Here is a 26,218-nt window from a genome sequence, read left to right on the forward strand (position 1 = left end):
ACTATATAATGATGAAAGGATCAATATAAGAGGAGGATATTACATTCGTCAACATATATGCACCCAATATAGGAGCACCCAAATACATAAAACAAATACTAACAGACATAAAGGGAAAAAGGGATGGGAGTACAATAATAGCAGGAGACTTAAACACCCTGCTCATATCAGTGGACAGATCTTCTAGACAGAAAATCAATAACGCAGCAGAGATCCTAAATGATACACTAGAGCATTTAGACTTAATTGATATTTTCAGGCATTATTTCCAAAAAACCCAATACACAGTCTTTTCAAGTGCACATGGGGCATTCTCTAGGGTTGACCACATACTGAGGCACAAAACAAGCCTCAACAAATTTAAAGAGTACAGAAATGTTTTCAAGCAGGTTTTCTAACCACAACAGCATGAAACTGAAATCAACCACAGAAAAAGAAACGCGAAAAAAAAAAAAAAAGATCACATGGAGACTAAACAACATGCTACCAAAAAACCCAATGGGTCAACGATGAAATCAAAGAGGAAATTAAAAAATACCTTGAGACAAATGACAATGAAAATACAATCTTACAAAAATCCATGGGCTACAGCAGAGTAGTTCTTAGAGATCAGTTCATTGTGATACAGGCCTCCCTCCCTCAAAGAACAAGAAAAATTTCAAATGAAAACCTAACACCTAAACGAATTAGAAAAAGAAGAACAAACAAAACCCAAAGTAAGCAGAAAGAAGGAAATGATAAGGACCAGAGAGGAAATAAATGAAAAAGGGATTACAAAAACAATAGAAAGAAATCAATAAAACCAAGAGCTGGTTCTCTGAAAGGCTAAACAAGATTGACAAACCTCTAGACAGGCTCACCAAGAAGAAAAGAGAGGGGAATCAAATAAACAAAATGAGAAATGAAAGAGGAGAAATCACAACTGATACTGAAGAAATACAAAAAAACATAAGCAAATACTATGAACAATTATATGCCAACAAATTGAACAACCTAGAAGAAATGGACAAGTTTCTAGAAACATCCCACCAAAATTGAATCAAGAAGAAATAGATACTTTGGACAGACCAATCACTAGAAGTGAAATAGAATCTGTAATAAAAAAACTCCCTACAAACAAAAGTCCAGGGCCTGATGGCTTCACAGGCGAATCCTACCAAGCACACAAAAAAGGACTCATACTGATCCTTCTTAAACTCTTCCAAAAGAGTGAAGAGGAGGGAAAACTCCCAAAGACATTCTATGAAGCCACCATCAGCTCGATACCAAAACCAGACAAAGACACTACAAAAGAAGAAAATTACAGGCCAGTATCTTTGATGATTACAGATGCAAAAATTCTCAATAAAATACTAGCAAACTGAATCCAACAACACATAAGAAAGATCATACACTATGATCTAGCTGGATTCATCCCAGGGTCACAAGGATGGTTCAAAATATGCAAATCAATCAATGTGATACACCACACTGACACAGAAAAGACAAAAACTACCTGATAATCTCAAAAGATGCAGAAAAAGCATTTGACAAAATTCAACATTCATTCATGATAAAAACTCATACCAAACTGGGTGTAGAGAGAACATATTTCAACATAATAAAAACTATGACAAACCTACAGCCAATATAATACTCAATGGTGAAAAACTGAAAGCCTTCACGCTAAAATCTAGATCAACACGAGGATGCTCACTCTCACCTCTTCTATTCAACATAGTACTGGAAGTCCTAGCCACAGCAATCAGACAAGAAAAAGAAATAAAAGGGATCCAAATTGGAAGGGAAGAGGTAAAATTGTCATTATGTGACATGATATGTAGAAAACCCTAATGACCTACAGAAAAACTAGCAGAACCGATAAACAAATTCATAAGGTAGCCACGATACAAGATTAACACACAGAAATTGGTTGCATTTCTTTACACTAACAATGAAATACCAGAAAGGGAAAGAAAAAAAAAAAAACAATCCCTTTTAAAATCGTATCAAAAAAGAAAATACTTAGGAATAAACCTCACCAAGGAGGTGAAAGACATATGCTGAGAAATATAAAACATTAATAAAGGAAATTGAAGATGATTTAAAGAAATGGGAAATATCCCATGCTCTTGGATTGGAAGAATTAATATTGTTAAAAAGGCCATGCTACCCAAAGCAATCTACAGATTTAATCTGATCCCTATCAAATTACCCATACCATTTTTCACCGAACTACAACAAATAATCCTAAAATTTATATAGAATCATAAAATACCCAGAACTGCCAAAGCACTCCTGAAGAAAATGAACAAAGCTGGAGGTATAACCTTCCCAAACTTCAGACAATCCTAGAAAGCCACAGTAATAAAAACAGCATGGTGCCAGCACAAAAACAGACATATGGATTCAATGGAAAAGAAGAGAGAGACCAGAAATAAACCCACACACCTATGGCCAATTAATCTTCAACAAAGGAGGCAAGAATATACAATGGAGAAAAGACAGTCTCTTCAGGAAGTGGTGTTGGGAAAGTTGGACAGTCACATGTAAATCAATGAAGTTAGAACAAACCCTTACTCCATACACAAAAAATAAACTCAAAATGGCTTACAGACTTAAATATAAGCCATGACACCATAAAACTCTTAGAAGAGAACACAGGCAACACATTCTCTGAAATAAATCATACCAATGTTTTCTTAGGTCAGTCTCCCAAGGCAACAGAAATAGAAGCAAAAATAAACAAGTTGGACCTAATCAAACTTATAAGCTTTTGCACAGCAAAGGAAACTATAAACAAAATGAAAAGACAACCTACAGACTGGAAGAAAATATTTGCAAATGATGTAACCAACAGGGGCTTAATTTCCAAAATCTACAAACAGCTCACACAACTCAGTAACAAAAAAAACCAACCCAGTAGAAAAATGGGCAGAAGACCTAAATAGAAATTTCTCTAAAAAGACATACAGATGTCCAACAGGCACATGAAAAGATGCTGAATACTGATAATTATTAGAAAAATGCAAAACAAAATTACAATGAGGTATCACCTCACACCAGTCAGAATGGCCATCATTAAAAAGTCTACAAATAATAAATGCTGGAGGGTATGGAGAAAAGGGAACCCTCTTACACTGTTGTTGGGAATGCTAATTGGTGCAGCCACTGTGGAAAACAGTATGGAGGTTCCTCAAAAAACTAAAAATAGAGTTGCCATACGATCTTGCAATCCCACTCCTGGGCATACATCCAAAGAAAACTATAACTCAAAAAGATACATGCACCCCAATGTTCATTGCAACACTATTTACAATAGCCAAGACATGGAAACAACCTAAATGTCCATTGAAGATGAATGGATAAAGATGATGTGGTACATATATACAATGGAATACTACTCAGCCATAAAAAGGAATGAAATAATGCCATTTGCAGCAACATGGATGGCCCTAGATGTTATCATACTAAGTGAAGTAAGTCAGAATGAGAAAGACAAATACCATATGATATCACTTATATGTGGAATCTAAAATATGACAGAAATGAACTTATCTACAAAACAGAAACACACTCAGACATAGAGAACAGACTTGTGGTTGCCAAGGGGGAGTGGGGGACAGGTTGGGAGTTTGGGATTAGCAGATGGAAACTATTATATACAGAATGGATAATCAACAAGGTCCTACTCTATAGCCCAGGGAACTCTATTCAATATCCTGTGATAAATCATAATGGAAAAGAGTATGAAAAAGAATGTATATATATGTATAACTGAATCACTTTCCTGTACAGTAGAAATTAACACAATATTGTAAATAAACTATACTTCAGTAAAATAAATTAAAACAACAAGAAACCAAATACCGGTTTTTCATGATAGATGCTGCCACCTAACTCCAGTCTAATGAAAGGAAAGCAAATGGAAGTCTGCTGGTGGGTTTCTAGGTAAAGCTTTTAATTTTCTTTAAGCCACCATTATTTGGGTTTTCTGTTACTTGCAGAGGAATGTATTCCTAGCTAATACATGTTGTAACTCAGTACATTTCATATTACTGTCCTCTGGCTCATCGTAACTCACTCATCACCATCATGCTTAGAATGTTGAAAAGGTTCTGAAGAACCTGTTTTAGAAAAGGATATGTGAAGAAGTGGACCAGATAATTAGTCAACTCAATGGCTTAACTATACTTTTTATATTTTCCATGAGACTTGATCATTTCTCACATCAATTCTTACCAAGTCTCCTCTTCAGTTCGAATCATACCTACAAATTCCCAAATTAACCAGGCCTTTTCAAACTTCATGTCTTCACCCCTGATATGCTCTTTTGCTTCAAATCTCTTACATCATAAACATCTTTCAAAGACTCATTCAAATTTGACCATTTTCTTACAGGCTTTTCCAAACCTTCTCATCCACCCTCTCGCCTATAAAACTGACCACTCACTTGTTCCTTTGTGCTATTTCAGAACCCTGTATAGAATTCTGTCACAGAACCTTGTAAGATTTTACTATAATTCTTTTGTTTAGCTGTCTCTCCCCTGCAAAGATTGTACATTCTTTTGTCTACCACTGTTAAGTAGTTATAGAGGCTACACAGTGATCTCCAAGAGATATGCCCAGGTTCTAAAATCCCAAACCTGTGAATGAATATTACCTTATATGGCAAAAGATGTGATTAAGTTCAGGTTCTGGGGAATAGGAGCTTATCCTGGATTATCTAAATGAGTCCTAACTGTAATTACATGTAGCTTCATAGAAGAGTAGGAGAGAGAGTTTGGGATGCAAAAAGAGGAGGTGATGTGAAGATGGAGTAGAGAGATACAGCTATATGCCAAGGAATGCCAATAGCCACCAGAAGCTAAAATAGTCAAGGACTAGATTATCCTCTAGAGCTTTTTGGAAGGAGTGTAGCCGTATCAACACCTTGATTTTGGACTTCTGGCCTCCAAAAGTGTGAGAAAATAGGATTTGGTTGTTTCAAGTCATTCAGTTTGTAGTAATTTGTTAGAACAGTCACAGGAAACGAATACAGTGGCATGAAGTAAAACTTTAATAAAGAAATCAGTAAATGCATCCACATCAGCAATAAAAATGCAAATCAAATAAACTTGAGATTCCATTTTCACCAAGTGAACTTATACCTAAAGCTGGCAAGATTACGGTAGAACATTCCCATAATAACAGTGGCATTACAGAGTGATCTAAATTTTCTCTAGAAGACAACAGAGAAAAATGTAATAAGTGCCATAAAAATGTTCATCTTCTCTATTAGTAATACTACTCTTGGCCATTACCTTAAGAGAAAAGTTCAAAAAACGCACATCTGAACAAAAGAAAGAAAAAAAAAAGGAAGGAAAAAAACCAAGCAAATATTTACCAGTTCTTACTAATAGCAAAAAAATTCAGACTGCAAATAACTAAAAAAAAAAAAATGGCTCAGAGACTTCTAAGTTGTAACTGAAGGCTTACTTTTATTTAGCTTTTTAGTTTTAATAACAGGAAGATCGTACAATACTTTCTTGCTTAAAAGAGCAAAAAATCTTTCAAAGCACTCCTGTTAAAAAGATTAAAAATAAAAATTGTGTTTGTTATACAATTTATAAGCACTTTGACTTAGATTAGACCATTATAACTTTGAGCCTTACAGCCACCTACTCAGGTAGGTAACATTATCATTCCCACTTTATTATTCGCACTTTATTGATGAGAAAACTGAGATTTTGAAAAATGAAATTATTTTCTCAAAGTCATACCAATAATTATTGAGCTCTCACAATATTAGACACTATGGGATATAACACGGAAAAAAGTAGTTAATAATTCTTGACTTCAGGGAGAGTGTATTTTAGTGGTAGAGCCACAACCCAAATCTAGGACTTTCCACCCCAAGTATAATACTTTTTTTGTTTGTTAGTTTTGTTTTAACCCTATTTATTTGTTTGAACTTCACATTTAGGCATCTACCATATAACTGTAAAATTAAAAGTAAAAAAGATGGTTCCCTCAAGGGACTTACAATATGTAGAAAGTATTCATAATCTAGTGGGAAAAGAACATAATGTACATGGTATAGTGGGTTGAATGATGGCCTCCCAAAGATAGGTCTATATCTTAACCCCTGGAACCTCTGAATATGACCTTATTTGGAAAAAGGGTCTTTGTGGTTATAATTAAGTGAAGAATCTCAAGATGAGATTATCCTGGATTACCCAAGTAGGCCCTAAATCCAATGACAAGTATCCTTATAAGAGACACACAAAGTAGAGCGTAGAGAAGGCCATGTGAAGAAGGAGGTAGAGATAGAAGTTATGTAGTCACAAAGCAAGGAATACCTGGAGCTACCAGAACTTACAAAAAGCAAGAAAGAATTCTCTGCTGGGAGATTCAATTCAATCCCTACCAAAATGCCAATGAAATATTTCATGGAACTAGAACAAATAATCTTGACATTTATATGGAACTACAAAAGACCCTGAAACAGCCAAAGCAATCTTGAGAAAGAACAAAGCTAGGGATATCAAGCTCCTTGGTTTCACACTACATATTTCAAACTATATTGTAATCAAAACAGTATGTTACTGTCACAAAAACAGACACATAGATCAATGGAACAGAATAAAGGGCCCAGATATAAACCCATACTTATATGGTCAACTAATCTACAACAAAGGCGACAAGGATATACAATGGGGGAGAAGGCAGTCCCTTCAATAAATGGTGCTGGGGCTGTCCTTTCTCCACTGTACATTCCTGCCTCCTTTATCAAAGATAAGTTGACCGGGCCTCCCTGGTGGCGCAGTGGTTGAGAGTCCGCCTGCCGATGCAGGGGATACGGGTTCGTGCCCCGGTCTGGGAGGATCCCATATGCCGCGGAGCGGCTGGGCCCGTGAGCCATGGCCGCTGGGCCTGCGCATCCGGAGCCTGTGCTCCGCAACGGGAGAGGCCACAAGAGTGAGAGGCCCGCATACCGCAAAAAGAAAAAAAAAAAAAAAAAAAAGATAAGTTGACCATATGTGAGTGGGTTTATCTCTGGGCTTTCTATCCTGTTCCATTGATCTATCTTTCTGTTTTTGTGCCAGTACCACACTGTCTTGATTACTGTAGCTTTGTAGTATAGTCTGAAGTCAGGGAGCCTGATTCCTCCAAAATTTATAAACAGCTCATGCAGCTCAATAGCAAAAAAACAAACAACCCAATCCAAAAATGGGCAGAAGACTTAAATAGGCATTTCTCCAAAGAAGATATACAGACTGCCAACAAACACATGAAAGAATGCTCAATGTCATTAATCATTAGAGAAATGCAAATCAAAACTACAATGAGATATCATCCCACACCAGTCAGAATGGCCATCATCAAGAAATCTAGAAACAATAAATGCTGGAGAGGGGGTGGAGAAAAGGGAACCCTCTTGCACTGCTGGTGGGAATGTGAATTGGTACAGGCACTATGGAGAACAGTATGGAGGTTCCTTAAAAAACTAAAAATAGAACTACCATATGATCCAGCAATCCCACTACTAGGCATATACCCTGAGAAAACCATAATTCAAAAAGAGACATGTACCAAAATGTTCATTGCAGCTCTATTCACAATAGCCCGGAGCTGGAAACAACCTAAGTGTCCATCATCGGATGAATGGATAAAGAAGATGTGGCACATATATACAATGGAATATTACTCAGCCATAAAAAGAAACGAAACTGAGCTATTTGTAATGAGGTGGATAGACCTAGAGTGTATCATACAGAGTGAAGTAAGTCAGAAAGAGAAAGACAAATACTGTATGCTAACACATATATATGGAATTTAAAAAAAAATGTCATGAAGAACCTAGGGGTAAAACAGGAATAAAGACACAGACCTACTTGAGAATGGACTTGAGGATATGGGGAGGGGGAAGGGTAAGCTGTGACAAAGCGAAAGAGAGGCATGGACATATATACACTACCAAACGTAAGGTAGATAGATAGTGGGAAGCAGCCGCAGAGCACAGAGAGATCAACTCGGTGCTTTGTGACCGCCTGGAGGGGTGGGATGGGGAGGGTGGGAGGGAGGGAGATGCATGAGGGAAGGGATGTGGGAACAGATGTATATGTATGACTGATTCACTTTAGTTATAAAGCAGAAACTAATAAAAAAAATAAAAAAATAAAAAAAATGGTGCTGGGAAAACTGGACAGCTACATGCAAAAGAATGAAACTGGACCACTTTCTTATACCATATAGAAAACTCATTTTTGAAACCATAAAAGTAGAAGAAAACATAGGTAGTATGCTCTTTAACATGAGTCTCAGCAGTATTTTTTGGATATGTCTTCTCAGGCAAGGGCAATAAAAGCAAAGATAATCAAATGAGACTACAAATTGAAAAACCTTCTGCACAAGCAAAGGAAACCATCAATAAAACAAAAAGGCACTCTACTGAATGGGAGGAGGTATCTGCAAATGATATATGTGATAAATTGTTAATATTCAAATTATATAAAGAACTCATACACCTCAATATCAAAAAAATCTGATCAAAAAATACACAGAGGATCTGAAAAGACATTTCTTCAAAGAAGATTTACAAATGGCCAACAGAAACATGAAAAGATGCTCAACATCACTAATCATCAGGGAAATGCAAATCAACACCAAAATAAGATACCTCACACCTATTAGAATGGTTATTATCAAAAAGACAACAAACAACAAGGGTTGGCAAGGATGTGGAGAAAAGGGAACCCTTGTGCATTGTTGGTGGGAATGTAAATTGGTGCAGCCACCATGGAAAACAGCATGGAGATTCCTCAAAATATTAAAAATAGAACTACCATATGATCCTGCAATTCCACTCTGGGTAATTACCTGAAGAAAACGAAAATGTTAATTTGAAAAGTTATATGCAACCCTATGCTCATTGCAGCGTTATTCACAATTGCCAAGATATGGAAGCAACTTAAGTGTCCACTGATATACAAATAGATAAAGAATATGTGGTAATATATACACAATTGAATATTATTCAGCCATAAAAAAGAATGAAATCATGCCATTTGCAACAACATGGATGGACATAGAGGGTATTATGCTAAGTGTAACAAGACAGAGAAGGACAATCTCTTTGATCTCACTTATGTGTGGAATCTAAAAAATGAAACAAACAAAACAGAAACAGACAATATAGACACAAAGAGTAAACTGGTCGTTGCCTGAGGGGAGGCGGATGGGGGTAGGGTGAAATAAGTGAAGGGGATTAAGAGGTACAAACTTCCAGTTATAAAATAAATAAGTCACAGGGATATGATATACAGCATAAAGAACGTAGTCAATTACACTGTAATAATTTTGTATGGTGAAAGATTGTTACTAGACTTATCATGGTGATTTATTTCATAATGTATATAAAAGTCAATCACTATCTAGTACACCTGAAACTAACACAATACTGTTATATCAACTCAACTTCAATTAAGAAAAGAAAAAGGGGGGAAAAAAGGAAAAAAAAAAAGAATTCTTTCCTAGGGCCTTCAAAAGGAGCACAGCCCTGCCAACACCATGAATTGAGACTTCTAGCCTCAACAACTGTGAGAGAATAGATGTCTGTTATTTTAGCCATCAAGTTTGTGGAAACTAATACATATGGCATAAAAGATTATTACCTTTGTGATTTTAATTGCTTTTCTCATCTGCTGCTCTTCCCAAATATCTTGATATTTTTTATCTTCTTCACTATCTTCACTTGTTTCTTCATTTCTGGTTGCTTGAAAAAAAAAGTTCATGTATAAATATTCCATATTTTTCCATTCTAATAGCAGCAGAAATTAGCAATTGGGGAGCTTATAAATGGCTTAGCAGCTCTTTATATGTGTTAACCTTTTCTTCACAATTCAAACTTTACTCTCTCTTTATAAATAAAGAAACTAAGATATCACGATGTTACATAACACAGTTCTCTATCTAAGGACTGTGTTGAACCTAGGACCTGAATCTAGCAATCTGACTTCAGAATCTGCATTTATCACCAAACTGTCTCACTCAAAACATGATGGTCTCACATATGAAAAAGCTTGGAAAAAATGCAACATTTGGTTTTATCAGAGATTCTCAATTCTACCTTAGAATCTAAACACGCAAAAATAATTTCTGGGTTAATAGGAACCAAAAGTCTCATTCTGAAATAGTATTATTTGAAATCACAAAAACTTGGTAAAACATTATTGTTTACAAATGAGAAATGTGAAAATAGTTCTTTGATACCTAAGGAATATGGGTTGAGGAAAACTTTTTACTAGAGCAGGGAAGATTTTAACACATGACACCAAAATCCTACCAATGTTTCTATGTTAAAAAAAATCTTATAAAGGTGAAAATGAAAGTTTTCAATATCAAAAATAGGAAACTCTACAAATTTTTTAACCTGTCAAGAAAGATCAAGTGGAGATCAGATAACAGTAAACATTATTATTGCATGTACCCTTTGATAACATTTTGATACAGACATGTATTTTAGAAGCCATGATGTCAGTAAATACATTGGTATTAAAAAAATAACTTAAACAACCTTTAGAATAGGAGATACTACATTATGTTTTTATGGATATTTTTATCATAATATTATATTCTAATGAAAAATGCCTTAATGTTCATTTATTATAAATAAATTAAATATGTACCTGTTTTTTCAGCCATCTTTTGTCTAAGTGTTTGAGGCTTCGGGGTAAATGGTATTATATTTTCATGATCATCAGTCTCACTCTCAGGATATTCAGTGTTTTTCTTCATACCAGAGATGGTGAAGGCATGTTTTACATCCAAAGAAATATAGTCCTCTTGGGCCCTGGCCAATTCACGTTTTCGGTAGGCTGCCTGAATAAAAGCTGCAGCAGGGATATTTACTGAAAGAAACAAAGAGGAGGACATTGAAAACAAAATACTAACAGAGAGAAATATTCCTCATATTTAAAGGAAAAGAGCACCATTTTTCCAATTTTTTCACTATTTTGATATGAATAATGACTCAAAATCTGTTTCAATAGAATTATTATTATTATTATTTTTTTGTGGTATGCGAGCCTCTCACTGCTGTGGCCTCTCCCATTGCGGAGCACAGGCTCTGGACATGCAGGCTCAGCGGCCATGGCTCACGGGCCCAGGCACTCCGCGGCATGTGGGATCCTCCCGGATCGGGGCATGAACCCGTGTCCCCTGCATCAGCAGGTGGACTCTCAACCACTGCGCCTCCAGGGAAGCCCAGCCAAAGCAATCTTGAGGGAAAAAAACGGAGCTGGAGGAATCAGACTCCCTGACTTCAGATTATACTACAAAGCTACAGTAATGAAGACAATATGGCTCTGGCACAAAAACAGAAATACAGACTAATGGAACAGGATAGAAAGCCCAGACATAAACCCACGCACCTGTGGTCAACTAATCTATGACAAAGGAGGCAAGGATATGCAATGGAGAAAAGACAGTCTCTTTAATGAGTGGTGCTGGGAAAACAGGGCAGCTACATGTAGAAGAATGAAATTAGAACACTCCCTGACATCACACACAAAAATAAATTCAAAACGGATTAAAGACCTAATGTAAGATGGGAAACTCTTAGAGGAAAACATAGGAAGAACACTCTTTGACATAAATCATGGCAAGATCTTTTTTGATCCACCTCCTATAGTAATGGAAATAAAAACAAAAATAAACAAATGGGACCTAACGAAACTTAAAAGCTTTTGCATAGTAAAGGAAACTGTAAACAAGATGAAAAGACAGCCCTCAGAAGGGGAGAAAATATTTGCAGACGAATCAATGGACAAAGGAGTAATCTCCAAAATATATAAACACCTCATGCAGCTCAATATTTAAAAAAAACAAAGAACCCAATCAAAAAATGGTAGAAGACGTAAATAGACATTTCTCCAAAGAAGACATACAGATGGCCAAGAGGCACATGAAAAGCTGCTCAACATCACTAATTATTAGAGAAATGCAAATCAAAACTACAATGAGGTATCACCTGACACCAGTTACAATAGGCACCATTAGAAAATCTACAAACAACACATGCTGCAGAGGGTGTGGAGAAAAGGGAACGCTCTTGTACTGTTGGTGGGAATGTAAATTGATACAGCCACTATGGAGAACAATATGGAGGTTCCTTCAAAAACTAAATATAGAATTACCATATGACCCAGCAATCCCACTACTGAGCATATACCAGAGAAAACCATAATTCAAAAAGACACATGCACCCCAGTGTTCACTGCAGCACTATTTACAATAGCCAGGTCATGGAAGCAACCTAAATGCCCATCAACAGACGAATGGATAAAGAAGATGTGGTACATATATACAATGGAATATTAGCCATAAAAAGGAACGAAACTGGGTCATTTGTAGAGACGTGGATGGACCTACAGACTGTCATACAAAGCGACGTAAGTCAGTAAGAGAAAAACAAATATCGTATATTAATGCATATATGTGGAATCTAGAAAAATGGTACAGATGAACCGGTTTGCAAGGAAAACAGTGACACAGATGTAGAGAACAAACGCAAGGACACCAAGGGGGAAAAGTGGCGTGGTAGGGGGTGGGATGAATTGGGAGATTGGGATTGACATATATACACTAATATGTATAAAACAGATAACTAATAAGAACCTGCAGTATAAAAAAGTAAAATTAAATTTAAAAAAACACTGCTATAGAAAAATACTAATGTTAGAAATAAAGGTTTTTTTTACATCTTTATTGGAGTATAATTGCTTAACAAAGGTGTGCTAACTTCTGCTTTATAACAAAATGAATCAGTTATACATATACATATGTTCCTATATCCCCTCCCTCTTGCGTCTCCCTCCCACCCTCCCTATCCCACCCCTCGAGGTGGTCACAAAGCACAGAGCTGATCTCCCTGTGCTATGCGGCTCCTTCCCACTAGCTATCTACCTTACGCTTGGTAGTGTATATGTCCATGCCTCTCTTTTGCTTTGTCACAGCTTACCCTTCCCCCCTCCCCATATCCTCAAGTCCATTCTCTAGTAGGTCTGTATCTTTATTCCTGTCTTACTCCTAGGTTCTTCATGACATTTTTTTCTTCTTAAATTCCATATATATGTGTTAGCATACGGTATTTGTCTTTCTCTTTCCGACTTACTTCACTCTGTATGACAGACTCTAGGTCTATCCACCTCATTACAAATAGCTCAATTTCGTTTCTTTTTATGGCTGAGTAATATTCCATTGTATATATGTGCCACATCTTCTTTATCCATTCATCTGATGATGGACACTTAGGTTGTTTCCATCTCTGGGCTATTGTAAATTGGGCTGCTATGAACATTTTGGTACATGACTCTTTTTGAATTATGGTTTTCTCAGGGTATATGCCCAGTAGTGGGATTGCTGGGTGATACGGTAGTTCTATTTGTAGTTTTTTAAGGAACCTCCATACTGCTCTCCATAGTGGCTGTACCAATTCACATTCCCACGAGCAGTGCAAAAGTGTTCCCTTTTTTCCACACCCTCTCCAGCATTTATTGTTTCTAGGTTTTTTGATGATGGCCATTCTGACTGGTGTGAGATGATATCTCACTGTAGTTTTGATTTGCATTTCTCTAATGATTAAAGATGTTGAGCATTCTTTCATGTGTTTGTTGGCAGTCTGTATATCTTCTTTGGAGAAATGTCTTCTGCCCATTTTTGGATTGGGTTGTTTTTTTGTTATTGAGCTGCATGAGCTGCTTATAAATTTTGGAGATAAATTCTTTGTAAGTTGCTTCATTGGCAAATATTTTCTCCCATTGTGAGTGTTGTCTTTTGGTCTTGTTTATGGTTTCCTTTGCTGTGCAAAAGCTTTGAAGTTTCATTAGGTCCCATTTGTTTATCTTTGTTTTTATTTCCATTTCTCTAGGAGACGGGTCAAAAAGGATCTTGCTCTGATTTATGTCATAGAGTGTTCTGCCTATGTTTCCCTCTAAGTGTTTGATAGTTTCTGGCCTTAGAGTTAGGTCTTTAATCCATTTTGAGTTTATTTTTGTGCATGGTGTTAGGGAGTGATCTAATCTCATACTTTTACATGTACCTGTCCAGTTTTCCCAGCACCACTTATTGAAGAGGCTGTCCTTTCTCCACTGTATATTCTTGCCTCCTTTATCAAAGATAAGGTGACCATATGTGCGTGGGTCTATTTCTGGGCTTTCTATTCTGTTCCATTGATCTTTCTGTCTTTGTGCCTGTACCATACTGTCTTGATTACTGTAGCTTTGTAGTATAGTCTGAAGTCAGGGAGCCTGATTCCTCCAGCTCCATTTTTCGTTCTCAAGATTGCTTTGGCTATTAGGGGTCTTTTGTGTTTCCATACAAATTGTGAAATTTTTTGTTCTAGTTCTGTGAAAAATGACAGTGGTAGTTTGAAAGGATTTGCATTGAATCTGTAGATTGCTTTGGGTAGTAGAGTCATTTTCACAATGTTGATTCTTCCAATTCAAGAACATGGTATATCTCTCCATCTATTTGTATCATCTTTAATTTCTTTCATCAGTGTCTTATAATTTTCTGCATACAGGTCTTTTGTCTGCTTAGGTAGGCTTATTCCTAGATATTTTATTCTTTTTGTTGCAGTGGTAAATGGGAGTGTTTTCTTGATTTCACTTTCAGATTTTTCATCATTAGTATATAGAAATGCCAGAGATTTCTGTGCATTAATTTTGAATCCTGCTACTTTACTAAATTCATTGATTAGCTCTAGTAGTTTTCTGGTAGCATCTTTAGGATTCTCTATGTATAGTATCATGTCCTATGAAAACAGTGACAGCTTTACTTCTTCTTCTCCTATATGGAATCCTTTTATTTCCTTTTCTCTGATTGCTGTGGCTAAAACTTCCAAAACTATGTTGAATAAGAATGGTGAGAGTGGGCAACCTTGTCTTGTTCCTGATCTTAGTGGAAATGGTTTCAGTTTTTCACCATTAACGATGATGTTGGCTGTGGGTTTGTCATATATGGCTTTTATTATGTTGAGGAAAGTTCCCTCTATGCCTACTTTCTGCAGGGCTTTTATCATAAATGGGTGTTGAATTTTGTTGAAAGCTTTCTCTGCATCTATTGAGATGATCATACTGTTTTTCTCCTTCAATTTGTTAACATGGTGTATCACGCTGATTGATTTGCGTATACTGAAGAATCCTTGCATTCCTGGAATAAATCTCACTTGATCATGGTGTACGATCCTTTTAATGTGCTGTTGGATTCTGTTTGCTAGTATTTTGCTGAGGATTTTTGCATCTATGTTCATCAGTGATATTGGCCTGTAGTTTTCTTTCTTTGTGACATCCTTGTCTGGTTTTCGTATCAAGGTGATGGTGGCCTCGTAGAATGAGTTTGGGAGTGTTCCTCCCTCTGCTATATTTTGGAAGAGTTTGAGAAGGATAGGTGTTAGCTCTTCTCTAAATGTTTGATAGAATTCGCCTGTGAAGCCATCTGGTCCTGGGCTTTTGTTTGTTGGAAGATTTTTTATCACAGTTTAAATTTCAGTGCTTGTGATTGGTCTTTTTATATTTTCTATTTCTTCCTGATTCAGTCTTGGCAGGTTGTGCATTTCTAAGAATTTGTCCATTTCTTCCAGGTTGTCCATTTTACTGGCATAGAGTTGCTTGTAGTAATCTCTCATGATCTTTTGTATTTCTATAGTGTCAGTTGTTACTTCTCCTTTTTCATTTCTAATTCTATTGAGTCTTCTCCCTTTTTTTCTGGATGAGTCTGGCTAATGGTTTTTCAATTTTGTTTATCTTCTCAAAGAACCAGCTTTTAGTTTTGATCTTTGCTATCATTTTCTTCATTTCTTTTTCATTCATTTCTGATCTGATTTTTATGATTTCTTTCCTTCTGCTAACCTTGGGGTGTTTTTGTTCTTCTGTCTCTAATTGCTTTAGGTGCAAGGTTAGGTTGTTTATTTGAGATGTTTCCTGTTTCTTAAGGTAGAATTGTATTGCTATAAACTTCCCTCTTAGAACTGCTTTTGCTGCATCCCATAGGTTTTGGGTCATTGTGTCTCCATTGTCATTTGTTTCTACGTATGTTTTTATTTTCTCCTAGATTTCTTCAGTGATCACTTTGTTATTAAGTAGTGTATTGTTTAGCCTCCATGTGTTTGTATTTTTTACAGATCTTTTCCTGTAATTGATATGTAGTCTCATAGCATTGTGGTCGGAAAAGATACTTGATACAATTTCAATTTTCCTAAATTTACCAAGGCTTGATTTGTGACCCGAGATATGATCTATCCTGGAGAATGTTCCATGAGCACTTGAGAAAAATGTGTATTGTTGTTTTTCGATGGAATGTCCTATAAATATCAAATTAAGTTCGTCTTGTTTAATGTATCATTTAAAGCTTGTGTTTCCTTATTTATTTTCATTTTGGATGATCTGTCCATTGGTGAAAGTGGGGTGTTAAAGTCCCTTACTATGAATGTGTTACTGTCGATTTCCCCTTTTATGGCTGTTAGTATTTGCCTTATGTATTGAGGTGCTCCTATGTTGGGTGTATAAATATTTACAATTGTTATATCTTCTTCTTGGATCGATCCCTTGAGCATTATGTAGTGTCCTTCTTTGTCTCTTCTAGTAGTCTTTATTTTAAAGTCTATTTTGTCTTATATGAGAATTGCTACTCCAGCTTTCTTTTGGTTTCCATTTGCATGGAATATCTTTTTCCATCCCTTTACTTTCAGTCTGAATGTGTCTCTAGGTCTGAAGTGGGTCTCTTGTAGACAGCATATATATGGGTCTTGTTTTTGTATCCATTCAGCCAATCTGTGTCTTTTGGTGGGAGCATTTAGTCCATTTACATTTAAGGTAATTATCGATATGTATGTTCCTATTCCCATTTTCTTAATTGTTTTGGGTTTGTTATTGTAGGTCTTTTCCTTCTCTTGTGTTTCGTGCCTAGAGAAGTTCCTTTAGCATTTGTTGTAAAGCTGGTTTGGTGCTGCTGAACTCTCTCAGCTTTTTCTTGTCTGTAAACGTTTTAATTTCTCCATCAAATCTGAATGAGATCCTTGCTGAGTAATCTTGGTTGCAGTTTTTTCTCCTTCATCACTTTAAATATGTCCTGCCACTCCCTTCTGGCTTGCAGGGTTTCTGCTGAAAGATCAGCTGTTATCCTTATGGGGATTCCCTTGTGTGTTATTTGTTGTTTTTCCCTTGCTGCTTTTAATATTTTTTCTTTGTATTTAATTTTTGACAGTTTGATTAATATGTGTCTTGGCGTATTTCTCCTTGGGTTTATCCTGTATGGGACTCTCTGTGCCTCCAGGACTTGATTAACTATTTCCTTTCCCATATTAGGGAAGTCTTCAACTATAATCTCTTCAAATATTTTCTCAGTCCCTTTCTTTTTCTCTTCTTCTTCTGGAACCCCTATAATTCGAATGTTGGTGCGTTTAATGTTGTCCCAGAGGTCTGAGACTGTCCTCAGTTCTTTTCATTCCTTATTCTTTCTTCTGCTCTGCAGTAGTTATTTCCAGTATTTTATCTTCCACATCACTTATCCATTCTTCTGCCTCAGTTATTCTGCTATTGATCCCATCTAGAGTATTTTTAATTTCACTTGTGTTTCTAATCGTTGCTTGATTCATCTTTAGTTCTTCTAGGTCCTTGTTAACTGTTTCTTGCATTTTGTCTATTCTATTTCCAAGATTTTGCTTCATCTTTACTATCATTATTCTGGATTCTTTTTCAGGTAGACCATTTCCTCTTCATTTGTTAGGTCTGGTGGGTTTTTATCTTGCTCCTTCTCCTGCTGTGTTTTTCTGTCTTCTCATTTTGCTTATCTTACTGTGTTTGGGGTCTACTTTTTGCAGGCTGCATGTCTGTAGTTCCTGTAGTTTTTTGTGTCTGTCCCCAGTGGCTAAGTTTGGTTCAGTGGGTTGTGTAGGCTTCCTGGTGGAAGGGACTAGTGCCTATGTTCTTGTGGATGAGGCTGGATCTTGTCTTTCTGGTGGGCAGGTCCACGTCTGGTGGTGTGTTTTGGGGTGTCTGTGGACTTTTTATGATTTTAGGCAGTCTCTCTGCTAATGGGTGGCGTTGTGTTCCTGTCTTGCTAGTTGTTTGGCATAGTATGTCCAGCACTGTAGCTTGCTGGTCATTGAGTGAAGCTGGTGCTGGTGTTGAGATGGAGATCTCTGGAAGATTTTCGCCGTTTGATATTATGTGGAGCTGGGAGGTCTCTTGTGGACCAGTGTCCTGAAGTTGGCTCTCCCACCTCAGAGGCACAGCACTGACTGCTGGCTGAAGCACCAAGAACCTTTCATCCACGCGGCTCAGACTCCTCAATTTGTGATGATTCCTTGTCTATTCATGTATTCCACAGATGCAGGGTACATCAAGTTGATTGTGGAGTTTTAGTCCGCTGCTTCTGAGGCTGCTGGGAGAGATTTCTCTTTCTCTTCTTTGTTCTCACAGCTCCCGGGTCTCAGCTTTGGATTTGGCCCCGCCTCTGCCTGTAGGTCGCCGGAGGGCATCTGTTCCTCCCTCAGACAGGACAGGGTTAAAGGAGCAGCCGCTTCGGGGACTCTGGCTCACTGAGGCTGGGGGGGAAGGAGGGGCACAGAGTGCGGGGCAAGCCTGCGGCGGCAGAGGCCTGCGTGATGTAGCACCAGCCCGAGGCGCGCTATGCGCTCTCCCAGGGAAACCGTCCCTGGATCCCGGGATCCCGGCAGTGACGGGCTGCACAGGCTCCCCGGAAGGGGGGCATGGACAGTGACCTGCGCTCACACACAGGTCTCTTGGTGGCAGCAACAGCAGCCCCATCGTCCCACCCCCGTCTCTGGGGTCTGCGCTTTCAGCTGCCTAGAAATAAAGTTCTTAAACAAAATTCAAAAGTTACCAACCTAGTGATGTAAACTCTTCTTCCAGAGAGCTAGAGGTATTGGAAGATGAACTCTGATCATCTTCACTTTCTGAAGAATGATGTGTTCCATCCTCTTCGTCTGTTGAAAGATCAACTGCTCTGGATTCTAACAGGATGTTTTCTTGAATATAACAAGAAAGAGTCAAGATGTTGGAATCAATAATTGAAATTGTGAACAACACATGGCATATGTAAAATATGGTGTTTTAATTTTACTCTACATATTTAAAGTAGATATGCAGATCTTTCTCTAATTTCCATTCTTTCTGAAATCAATGGATGGTCTAATAAATGTACAAGGATGTATCCTATTTGTGTTATCTACTTAACTAGTAAAATACTCCCTTCATTAAAGAATGAAACGAAAAGAGGAAAGGGAACATAAGAGAAAAAAGAAAATGACAAAAAGTGAAAGAATATTTAAATGAAAAAAGAAAAATAGTGATAGTGAATAAATAGAAAAAGAAAAGAATACTTAACGTACATTTCCTATGTGCTAGGCACACTGAAGTCTGTTTTACAAGATTTATTTCATTTAACATTCACAACTCTATAAAGTAAATGTTATTACTGATGAGAAAACTAAGGATTGGAAAGGCTAAATAACATGTCCAATGTCACAAAGTTACTAAATGGAGAAGCTGGGCTTTCAATCTAATTTCATCCAACTCTGGAATTTAGGCTCTTGTAATATAAATACTAAGTTACATTTCAATGGCTGGTGGTAAGAAGTACTATAATGAGTACTGTAGCCTCAAACCAAATCATGGATCTATTTCCACTGTGTGATTCTGGAAAGGACACAGTCAATTAACCTATTAAACAAAGACAGCATTAAGAGAGAACACCCACAGAGGTATTGTGAGAATTGAATGAGCAAAATGTAAAGGAATTTATGGTATTATTGACAAAAAAGGGCTTGTTAGTTCACAAATATTTTGTAATAGTTGTGAATAATCTTAAGATTTAAGATTGCATAAATAAGTACTCTTATATTAAGAATGTTCCTTAATTAGAAAACCTATATAAATTTCAAAAAAGCTGGAGTAAAAATCAAGAATTAAAAGACAAAGCAATATATCACTTCTTGGCCATTTGGCTAAGATCAAGTGTAAAAGACAAGGAATATAGCTGTAGCTTATATCTTTCTTAGCTACTGCTATTTATGACAACTCCTACATCTTCTTAAAGTGAAGTAAAGTTACACCAGAGCAGTGGTTCTAAGAGTATGATTCATCTACCCTTGGAGGTCCCTCAGACCCTTTCAGCGGGTCTGAGGGAAAACCCAAATTACTTTCATCACAACATTAACATGTTACTTGCCCTTTTTACTCCATTGGTGGGTAAAACTGCTAATTTTTTAGTATGAATCGTAACAGTGATGCCAATCTGCAGAAGCATCCACTGTATTCTTTTCCACCTTGTACTAGCAAGAAAAATAGTCAGTTTCACTTATTGTCCTTAATGAAGCAATAAAAAATTAATTTTATTAAATTTTGGCCCTGAGTACATATCTTTTTAATATTCTGTGGATCAAAATGGAAGCATGCATAAAGCACTTCTGGCGCATACTGAAATGCAATGGTTGCCTCAAGGTAAAGCACTTGTGTGATGAGCTGCAAGTTGAACTTAACCACTGTCTTCGAGGAGGAAAACCTTTCTACTTGAAAGAATGACAGACAAACTCTAGTTATTCAGACACGGGTATCTGACAAACATTTTCTTAAAAACGAGCAAAGTCGTGCCTACCACTTCAAGATTAGAGGTTGCAAGTGAAGTCTATAATTTTGGGAAAGCACACCCTCTACTGTGAACTTGATAGCTTTCCAATACTTAAAGACTGATGATGTCAGTAGTAGCATTAAGAGATTTTTTTTGACATTGTAATAAATTGTACCAACACTTGCAAGAACTGCAACTGGGTGAACCACTACTTTCCAAAGAGTCAATGCATGATGTTACCAATCATGCATGGGTAAAAGCCATTCAAAGTGCAAAACACACCGACAGATTTTACTATAGTGGAGTACAAAGAATTGACTGATATGGTTTCAGCTTCCTCATGCCAACTAAAACTTAGCACTTGCCTTCTGCATCTACAAGGATTAAGTCACAAACTGCTGTAGCTGCTGATTTTCAACACACCCTGAAAGGAGTTCAGGGCAGAGATGAGGAATGAGGTACTCTGTGCTTTGGGAAAAACTGGCAGAACAGGCCTTCAGACAGATATTTTCAGAAGATTTTATAAGCCCGATCCTTACAACTCCTCATATCTGGAAAAGCACTAAAATCATTAATGGTGATGTCTGCTCCTCATGACTAGCAGCAAGGTTCTGCCAAAATGTGTGTCTGACCGCACAAACCCCTCTTCACTAATATCATATGTAACACTGACCTCTCCCCTACCTCTGTGGAGCAGTTTCTCAAAGCTACCTGAAACGCTGTCTCCTGGGCTATAGTTCTCATTTTGCTCCAAATAAAACAACTCACAAACTTTCACGTTGTGCATTTTCTTCAGTCGACACACACTGCAAACTAACCTTTAAGAACCTATTACTGTTTTTTTTTTTTTCTTTTTGCGGTATGAGGGCCTCTCACTGTTGTGGTCCCTCCCGTTGCGGAGCACAGGCTCCGGATACGCAGGCTCAGCGGCCATGGCTCACGGGCCCAGCTGCTCTGCGGCATGTGGGATCTTCCCGGACTGGAGCACGAACCCGTGTCCCCTGCATCGGCAGGCGGACTCTCAACCACTGTGCCACCAGGGAAGCCCCAAGAACCTATTACTTTTTGAGCTTCATTGTAATATTAAAGCAGAACACCTTTAATGAACTAAAAAGGCTCTTAAGTACTCCTAGTCATCTATCTGTGGTTTTCTTCATACATTCAAACAAAGCAACACATTTCAATAGACTGAATGCAGAAATATCTGTGAGAATTCAGCTGTCTTCCATTAAGCCAGACATTAAAGAGATTTGCAAATTGAAAACGTCACTCTTACTATTTATCAGAAAAGTTATTTTTCATAAAAATGTTTCTTATCCCTACATATAATGAGTTAATTTTTAAAAAGAATTAATAAAAATTTATCTTAATTCCTAAGATGGTAAATATTATAGATATAATCCACAGAAACAAAAGCTCTTTGGGATCCTTAATTATTTTTAAGAGTATAAAGGGTATACCTTTAAGACCAAAAGGGTACTCTTAAGACCAAAATGTTTGAGAACCACTGTTTCACTGTTTTGGAAGGCAAGAGAAGAGGCAACTCCTGCCCCCCCCCCCCCCCCCCCCGCCCCATTAAAGTTTAACCAGATGACTCTTACATAAAGAAAAAAATATTTTAAAAGTCATCAGAACTTCAGATAAACAGGTGATTATAACACTGACTAAGAAATCACCAAAATCACTTGGACTAAAAATAGTGGGGAGAAAACTTTTTTACCTCAAGACTAACGAAAAACTATAGTTTTTTTTACAGATACTTTTTTATTTATTGAAATTATACCATGTATACTGTCTTGAAAATAACAATAAATTATGTAACATATCATTAGCAACATAGGTTTGTTTTCTACATGGTTATTTCATCCTGTGACAAGCCAGAAATGCTGAATCATCATTCTATTGGTGGCATCATCCACAGGTGACAAACTGGAGATTCTACTCATGTCAACAGGCCGGGGCTTACCTCAGTTCATTAAACCTGAGTGTTAGGTATCCTGGAGAAACATGGTTTGCAGACAAAAGTAGGTAAAAAGTGCCATTTATTTGGAGAAGCTGGTTGCTTTCAGGGCCTTTACTACGAGCTTCACTATTGAATTTTTTTAGAAGTTCCTTTTAGAATGAAACATAATCTCAAATATTTTTATGTGTGTCTGAGTCAGAAGTTAATGTATTTAAACTTCAAGACCCTACTTATACAAGTTCCTTCCAAGTCCTTGTTCCTGTGTTTTTATTTCTAACTTTTCCTAACTATACAGTTTTATTTTTAACCATATTCAAACTAGAATTCAAACTAGAACACATCTTACGTAAACAAGTTTATGCTGCTTGAATTCTATTTTTAAGAACGCAAAGGTACTTCAAAATTACTACATTGTATTTAACACCATTATTGGTACTCTACAGGGTCACCAATCTGTTAGTGGCATATATTACTATTTTTATCTTTTCTTTAAATAACCGATTAAAAAACAAAACGCAATAGAAAATGTCCCAAAGCCTGTCACCTAAATTTTTCTAGTGTATCGTTTTGCTTGTTTTCGAGGAAAAGAATTGGGGACAGAAAGTATCTTCACCTACCTAGGAGTATTAGGAATTTTTAAACTCTTCTGTGACGATTTAGGTTCTTCTAAGCATAAAGTGCAGCACTAAAGCTATATATAATTGGTGAGGGTTTATCTGACAGTGCAAACACGGACAAGCCCAAACCATGCAGTATTCTTTCTACTCCCCCAAGGGGCCCAATACGGAGATGCAGGCAGCAGGCCAGTATTCGCAGGCAGGTTATCTCCGCGATTCATCGTTGTTCGTGGCTGGCAAAAGGTTGCAGAAACCTTTAGAGAACCTCGCGGGCTCTTTCCCCATCCTCCCCACACCCCGCCCCGGGCACCCACCCTGCTGCCCCGGGCACCCATCCTGCTGCCCCGCGTCACCTGGGACGTCCGAGCCTCCGTCCAAACGCGCAGCCGCTCTCGCGGCGTGCCGGGAACTGGCCCAGACCCGGCCGCGGCCCCGACCCCGGGCCCGGCGGGGTAGTTCCGCCGCTTCCGCGCGGCCTCCTCCATACGGCAGCCCTTCCTCCGCAGGGCCCAGGTCTGCCTGCTCCCCCGACGTCCCGGGTTCAGCAAATGGTTCCTGGGTGCTGTCGCTGTCACTAGAGTCCGCTCGGCGCTGCCGGAAAGTCCTTTTCGGCCTGTGAGCCATAGCAGGCTCACTTCCGGCTCTGGCTAACCCAGGGCTACAGCAACCACCCAGGCGCGCGCTTCCGCCTCCCGCCTTTCCGTCGCATACGTGCGCCCGACCCGCGCGTCTTCAACTCCAGCTTCTCCATGCGCATGCGTGCTTTGCTTCCTTCGATCTGTTCGACAGAGTTCGGTTCCCAGGCTGAGGTAGGTAGAGCGCTGTCTTTACTTTGCAAGGCTAGCTTGCGCAGATGGTTGCAGAGAATCTCGCTGACTTCCGGAGGTGAGTTCCACGGAAAGCTGCACTCACAGGCTCTCTTTGTGCAAACCGTATCTGGGAATCAGGCGTTATGCCCACATCCTGGGCTGGGACCGGATCTGCTCTTCTACTTTCCGGAGAGAGTGAAGTTCTCTCTCCAACCAAGAATTAAAAAAGACAAAACACAAGCAAAAAACCGCAGGTGTGTGTGTGTTTGAGATTGTCTCTGAAAGCTAAACAGTAAAATCTACACAGTAGAATCTGCACATAAATGATAGGTGCACAAATAAGCAAACATCAAATGATTGCTTCCAAGCATCAAGGCTTCAATCGAACCTGGTTAAATACGTTGGTCCATAAGAAAAAAAATGTATTTGAAAAATGGGGATGTAATTTAAAAAGAAGCACAGAGATAAGAAGGACAGCCCCACAGAGTTACCTTTAGAAACGGGTGAAGAGCAACAAGAGAGCAAGAAGCCTTTTTAGGTACCCATAATCATCACTACTTTATATTATTTGCCCTTTCTCATGAATACGAGGAATTTCTTCCCCCAAGAGGGCATGAATAATGCCATATATCTTATTTGCCCCCACTATACTTATTTACAATACTAGCTTATTAAATTAATCAACTGGTTATTAGGAAACTTTACATTATTCATCTTTTATATAATTTAAAATTGAAGCGGTTAATAATTGAAAGAAAATTGGCATATGAAATATTCCCAGCTTTTGGAAATCGTTTATCCCCTAGTGGTGACATTTTATTCTGCTCCTCTAGCCATTGATCAGTGGGTTCTGAGCTCCCTCTAGTGAGAAATGTGCTACTTACAGAAGGATTGTGTCAATCTTTTGGAAATTGCCTCCTTTCTCATAATAGAGCTACTTTTCATTCTCTCTTGTTATAAGTAATGGATATATTTTCATTTTTAAGCCATACCTACATCAGATTTTCTCAGAGAACAAATTTAGAGAAGTAGTATTAATAAGTTATCACTCTCTCCTTTAGGAATTAAAAACACTTATTGTGGAAATACATCCACAAAAGTATGGACCTAATTTTGTTTTCATTTTTTCAGTATCTATTTTTGAGCACTTACTATGAAGGTCTCTTGTCGTGGGCCCAAAGGGTCATGATATACATGGGGGTCATGCTCCCGGTGGTCAGGTGCTATTAGCCAAATTATCCCTACAGTTTGGCTTGTTGGAAATTACTTAAAAAAAAAATGATGCTCAAAATACTTAATGTAAGATCTACACTCTTAACAAATTTTTAAGTGTACTGTACAGTATTGTTAATTATAAGCACAATGTTGTACAGCAGATCTCTAGAACTTTTTCCTTTTAACCAAAACTTTTTACCTGTTGTACTTTAACTCCCCATTCCTCCTCCTCCCTGCCCTGGCAATCACCATTCTCCTTTTTGCTTCTATGAGTTTGGCTATTTTAGGTACCTCATGTAAGAGGAATCAGGAAGTATTTACCTTTCTGTGACTTAGCATAATGTCCTCAAAGCTCATCCATTTTGTCACATATAGTGGGATTTCCTTCCTTTCTAATGCTGAATGATATTCCATTGTCTCTATATACCACATTTTCTTTATCCATTCATTGGACAATAGACATTTAGGTGGTTTCCATACCTTGGCTATTGTGAAGAGTGTTGCAATAAATGTGGGAGTGCAAATATGTCTTCAAGATCCTGATTTCAATTCTTTTGGATAAATACCCAGAAGTGGGACGGCTGGATCATATGGTAGTTTTATTTTTAATTTTTTGAGGAACTTCCATACTGTTTTCCATAACAACTGCACATTTCACGTTCCCACCAACTGTGTGCAAACATTCCACTTTCTCCACAACCTTGCCAACACTTGTTGACTATTGATTGATTGACTGATTGATACCAGCCATCCTAACAGATGTGAAGTGATATTTCATTGTGGTTTTGATTGGCATTTCCCTGATTAGTGATGTTCAGCATCTTTCACATACCTGTTGGCTTCTTTGGAGAAAGTCTATTAAAATCCTATTCAAATCAAAGTACAAGGATTTCAGGAGCTCTGTGCCAGGAACCAGGAGCAGAGACTGTTACTGAACCAAGCTTGAGTCCACTCGCCCAACACACAGCAAAGCCTATTTACCAACACTGGGTTGTAGTGAA

At 37.8% G+C, this 26,218-nt stretch overlaps 1 protein-coding gene across 3 annotated transcripts in view; it reads right to left on the reverse strand.

Annotated features, from left to right (window-relative positions):
- GCFC2 (GC-rich sequence DNA-binding factor 2) overlaps positions 1-23,867 on the reverse strand; it is a 66,079-nt gene extending 42,212 nt beyond the window's left edge. For all 3 annotated transcript variants that reach the window (XM_081253761.1, XM_081253760.1, XM_081253762.1), the window contains exons 1-4: positions 23,547-23,867; positions 18,872-19,012; positions 10,650-10,871; positions 9,636-9,736 (exon numbers count right to left, since the gene is read on the reverse strand). In XM_081253761.1, coding sequence (XP_081109887.1) covers positions 9,636-9,736; positions 10,650-10,871; positions 18,872-19,012; positions 23,547-23,817 — 735 coding nt within the window. In that variant the 5' untranslated portion in view covers positions 23,818-23,867. The remainder of the gene's footprint in view (positions 1-9,635; positions 9,737-10,649; positions 10,872-18,871; positions 19,013-23,546) is intronic.
- Positions 23,868-26,218: the final 2,351 nt, after the last annotated feature.

Source organism: Mesoplodon bidens, assembly GCF_964165515.1.
Source record: "Mesoplodon bidens genome assembly, chromosome: 14".
NCBI classification, from domain to species: Eukaryota; Metazoa; Chordata; class Mammalia; order Artiodactyla; family Ziphiidae; genus Mesoplodon; species Mesoplodon bidens.